The sequence below is a fragment of the Cynoglossus semilaevis genome, chromosome 6 (genome assembly GCF_000523025.1).
Source record: "Cynoglossus semilaevis isolate Cse_v1.0 chromosome 6, Cse_v1.0, whole genome shotgun sequence".
In the NCBI taxonomy this organism is placed as follows: Eukaryota; Metazoa; Chordata; class Actinopteri; order Pleuronectiformes; family Cynoglossidae; genus Cynoglossus; species Cynoglossus semilaevis.
The window spans coordinates 5,820,962-5,826,567 of NC_024312.1; the positions used below are offsets into that span (position 1 = coordinate 5,820,962).

General features: G+C 41.3%; 1 protein-coding gene across 1 annotated transcript in view; it reads left to right on the plus strand.

The window, feature by feature from the left end:
- The first annotated feature begins 890 nt into the window (after positions 1 to 890).
- Positions 891 to 5,606, plus strand: part of pard6a (par-6 family cell polarity regulator alpha) — a 13,620-nt gene continuing 8,904 nt past the window's right edge. Inside the window, exons 1-2 of the mRNA XM_008311539.3 lie at positions 891 to 1,425; positions 4,674 to 4,896. Of these exons, the coding sequence (XP_008309761.1) occupies positions 1,255 to 1,425; positions 4,674 to 4,896 (394 nt within the window). The 5' untranslated portion in view covers positions 891 to 1,254. The remainder of the gene's footprint in view (positions 1,426 to 4,673; positions 4,897 to 5,606) is intronic.

Sequence of the window (5,606 nt, forward strand, 5' to 3'; positions counted from 1 at the left end):
ACACCACAAGTCTGTCATCAAACACATTTTTACACAAGAATAATACACAGCGACAACACCTCCAACCCCCGTTTGGTCTGTGTCAACAAAGTAGTACAAAACAACCCTGGATTAGTAAATTGTAACCCTAGTTTAAACATAAGAACACATCATTTGCAATAAAAAAAAAGACCCAAAGGTTTTTAGGTGAGGTACAGTTTTTTTATTGTAAAATAATGACTTGTTGTCCAGACACAGTCTGTATGCTTGTTAGTTTGAAGTCAAGTCAACAAGGACGTTTCTCAACAATCCCTGAGAGTAGGAACAGCTATGGGGAGAATGTAAAACACAGCCTGTAATCAGTATCAGAGTCTAGGAAGAGAAGGACAAACACTGGTCTCATTTTACCCAGAAGGACTTTTCAGTTCTGTTTATTAAAAAATATGAAAATCCTAACAAAAGTGTTCTAAAGTTGAGAAACCTACAAACAATAACTACAGCTGGGGTTCTAACACACATTTTGATATTGTTACATTTCTCTCAAAACATTTTTTAACTTCCAATACATGCAGCTCTCGCATTACTTCTAATAAACGGCTCTTATACAACATGCTAATACAAACAAAAGTATCGTCTATATCGTATTTTTGAAACCCTACTTTCCCTTACGGGCCCCCGTAGATTCGAATCAACCTAAATTGGCAATAAAAATTAAAAAATTAAAAAGTCGGTGTCGTTATTATTATTAGAATAATATAATATATTATAATATAAAAATAATATTGTGTCGTATTATATAATATAATATAATTTCTGTTTTCATCTGTGACGACGTTTTACAACAATTTGACGAAACTGTGGAGGAAGGTAGTGTCATTAAGCCCCGCCCCCTACGTTCTTGCGTTCCAGTCTGTTCGGGTTTGAGGGGAAGTAGGAGGCGGGGGCTGAAGGAGGAGCAGAAGGAGGAGGTCACCCAAGCACCTCGCTCCATCACATCGCAGCTGACACTGGATTATACGGGGCTCCACCTGTCGAAGAGGACAGTGGCGGCAGTAAACGAGCTGACGCCGGACAGCACGAGACTTACACAGCGAAAGAGAGGAACTAACGCGATATTTAAAAATAATAATAATAATAACGAGCGCTTTCGCTTCGGCACCACCTGCTCTTATGTTCTCAATGCTGGTTTAATTTCACCCGAGGACAGAGGAGGAAGAGGAGGTGGTGGAGGAGGAGGAGGAGGCAGCGGCAGCAAACCATAACTAACTGCGGTGGATGGTTTTATCCGCAGTGGCTCAGCCGAGCAGCCAGCCGGGGAGCAGGATGTCCAGGCAGCAGCAGCCGCAGCAGCACCATCACCACCACTACCAACAGCAGCAGCAGTCGCAGCCGCAGAGCCGGACACCGTTAAAAGTCACCGACAACGTTGTGGAGGTCAAGAGCAAAGTGAGTGAGAGGAGAAACGAGAGGGGAGTCGAATAATTGTCGTGGCGTGACCCCGTGGTTGAAGCGTAAATGACGGGTACAGCAGGGTCGGTTCCACCAGGGGCTTTAAACAGCACTGACAGCTCTGGTTTATCCGAAACACAACACAAACGTGACACGTCTGTGTCTCTTTTTGACGCAAATACACACTAATACATACACGTGTGTTAGCTTTTTCGTAGAATTATTTTTTTTTAGAAACGGCAGCAGCGGCTGACGGGGGGGGGCCCTGTCACAGTGGAGGCTCTGAGGTGAGCTGGGAGCCAGAGCTGAGCCTCCACCTCCTCCTGCTGCTGCTGTTGGTCCGCATTCACTCCTTCACGTCTTCCTTCTCCATCTGTTAATATCTACTAACCCTCTTTTAGTTTCAGTGTTGACTTTCATCACTTAGTTCCCCCCTCTCGGCCCCCCTCAGTAGACTGTCCTACTCCAGGGCTCTGCAGTGCACGCTGCCTCTAACGACTAACTCATTAGTCGATTCATGGGGCAGATACTCGATTCTAGACTGTACAGACCTGGATGAGGAACGAGTAGAGACCTGTGGTAGGAGTCCACTGACCCTGCGTACAGTACAACTCAAACGGAAGTATTTGAATGAGTATTTGTTAGAATATTAAGGATAGTAAAAGCTGAAGAAAACATGACTGTGGAAAAAAAACAGAGAAATGAGCAGCTGTGTCTCTGATGCAGTTTGTTATTGTTACTCTGATCAGCTTGTACTCTTATACCTGGCCTATACTAAGTAGTGTATGATTTACCCAAGTTCCTTGGGTAATTTAAAATGTCATGAAGCATTTTTCCACTCATATATTGTAGTTTATAATTAGTGTTACATAGAGAAAACACTAGTTACATAGAGAAAGTAGGAGATGCATGGTGGGTTGCACGGTGCATGAGAGTTACATAGAGAAAGTAGGGGATGCATGGTGGGTTGCACGGTGCATGACTGGCACTCACAACCTGAGAGAGTTGTTTACAACATATTTGCTGATTGATTGATTGAGTGCGGAGTAAGTTTTCATATTAGATTTAAATGACTTTAAGTTACTTTGTCTGTGCTACAGTATGAACAGCAGCACAAACGCACCTTTGAAGTCAGCCTGCATGTGTTTACGGGTATGTTTGTTTTTTTCAGACTGACTGAGTGAATTTTCAAGCACAACCAGTCAGACTGTGCTCCTGGTCCTATTGTTGTGTGTTCACCTTTTCATCTGCTCAGTCATCGCATCAGTTTATGTACTTTACCTACACGTTTGAGTGACTCTGAACATTTTACAGACGTCGATGACGTTTCGATCCAGGAGATTTCGGCAGCTTGAGTTATCAGGATGTTTTGTCATTTGTGACTAACTGTTGAAAAATGCCAGGTATCTAGTGCATGACAGTTAATAACTGGACTGAGTCATAGGAACAGTTCATCAGTTTCCTTTGATTATGTTTCAGGATGCTAGTTTCACCTTACTCAACGTGTAAACAACACAACAGTTACCTGACCACAAACAAGCAAATTATAGATGCAATCAATTCAGTTCCATGTACTTTACACAAGAGTCTAGAATGGAATAGAACTCGTATTTCAACATATTCATGAGGAGGACATATTTGACATTTTTTTGATCCAGGAGTAATTGCTCATTAACTGAAACGCAACCCATTCAAACCTGATTTGTTTTTTGGGAGATTTGGTAAAAACAAGACAAGACAAAAGAGGATTAATTAAAAAAAAGTGCTGGAAAGAATTACGGCTTTACCTTCTTGAATTGTCTGTGCCCTGTTCACAGTGGGATGTTATCAAAATCCCAATTACAAAAAAAATGTGTTCTATTTAAGCATTCCCAATTAAAAGTACTTGCCAGCAGCCCTGTATGAACAATGAACTGAGGCAATCGCCCTGCTAATCTATTTACGCAATTACAAAAAAACACCAGCCTCCCCCTGTAATAAGCCATTTAACTTGAGCATTTCCCCGTGGCTTAATTATTCGTTTTCAAGTCCTCACCCAGAATAACACGTTCTCCAGCCCTGCACAATCAGGCACGGGTGAAACAATCGCAAACAAAGTCACAGTATGTTGGGGATCACCGGCAGCCTGGTTTCTGCTGCTGTTCATGGAAGTGAATGGACTCCGTAAGCCTCCCTTTGTGAAGCGTCAAAACAAAAATTCCACACTGTGTATTTGATTTAATGCACACAACCCTGCTGGATAACCAATGGTGGACGAGGCACTGATACAGGGCAGGAGTATGAACTGTGTAAATAGTGCACTATCACAGTAACAGAAGGATAAAGAGGGGCTACTGGCACGACGTCTGTTATGATGACAAATATTTCACAATAAAAGCCTGTTTCAAAAACACATTTCTAATTACATACAGTAATGACATGTTAATGGAAAACGCTGCTGGGCTTTTATGTACTAATGGTTTCCCACAGCAAGACATCTGTCTGTTCTGTACACTGTTTCTGTTCAACATAGCATCCCAGCTAGCTATTAGTGACATGCTAATAGCTATTTTTTGCATGGTCACATAAGCCAAAAAAGAGTGACTCCTAAGACTTGATCATTTGATAACCCCTCCATGAGAAGGTCCATATGTTATCTGCTGGGCTGGTGGAGGCTAACCTCTGCTGCTCTGAAACTTGAGAAGAGGAAGGAAATCTGGGAGGAAAAAAAGGGGGAGGAAAAAAAATATTTTCTTTGTAGAATTCTTTGAAAGAGGCTTTTGGAGGTTATTGAAACCATATATTTTTATTGTATTTTAATTTCACAGCCATCTGACCAGAGTTCTCTCATAGCAAATGTGCAGATTTCAGGACAATTGTTGGGGTTTGTTTTTATTACATCATTTAGATTTCTTTGCAGCTGAGGAAGTTTTCATTTAAAGCAGACAGCATTGTGTAAATGAGATTTTATTTACATTATACCTAAAGTTTGAGTTTTATTGAATCCATAATTGCAAAAGTAATACATCCAGACAAATTATATTATTCAAATTTTTTTTCATTATTTTGAGTTTTTCAAATGAATAAAATCTGTCCATGCTGGCATAGACTTCAAGGTCTGTAAAAAAAAACTGCAGTTTGTGTTGACATATTGACCCTTTAAAGTATTACTATATTTTCTGAAATGTTAATGTTTGTTCAAAGACGTTGAACACATGACGTTGATCTCTTTGATTTCTAAATAATGTTTTGCTTATCTCCCGCAGTTTGAGGCAGAGTACCGCCGTTTCGCTCTAAAGAGGAATGGCCCCGGCGGCTTTAAGGAGTTCTACCACCTCCTTCAGACCATCCATCACATCCCCGGTGTTGACGTAATCCTGGGATACGCCGACGTTCACGGGGACCTCCTTCCGATCAACAATGATGACAACTTCCACAAAGCTGTCTCCTCAGCTACTCCGCTGCTGCGCATCATCATATCCAAGAAAGGTAAGAGTAAAATAAACAACTTCCTGTTCACACTGCTTCCTTTAGGGACATTCATTTGGCGACGGTAGTACCCGATACTTCTTTGAGTTGATAAATATGCAATGAACTTGAAGGCAGTATGACACAGTGATGGGCCACATTTATTTTCATCTCATTAGCTGAAGGCTAACATTAGCAGAGCTAAAAGGAAACAAATCCTTCTGTATTGGAAAAAAAAAAGTTTTTTAAATTGAAAACAACAACAACTTTCTACATAGTTAACATAGTTGAACAGAAAGTGAGCAGAGCTTTGACACTAATAGTGCATTTTAATTGAAAAACAGTTTTTTGATTTCCACTAAACTAAGTGTCACATGAACCCATTTTCTAAAAGCGCCCGCTGTAATTGTAAAGGTTAGAGAAGGGTTTTAATCAATTCTGGGGGACAAAAACATATCGATCCGTCTGTTGTATGTTGCACCGCCGCACTGACGTGTCCCAGGACCCTCTTTTGGCCGTGCTTCAGCATTTTGCATAATACATGATGCAGTGATGCTCATCTGCCACTTAGCCGGGCCAGAAGTGTTGTTTTGAACCGACACCAGCTCCTGGATTAATCAGATTGGCTGTGCGGTCTGTGTTGAAGAGGGAGAGGAAGACGAGAGCTCGGAAAGAGCCGGATACTTCCGATGACGAGCGAGAGGAAATTGACATTTTGCTTTTATCGCAGT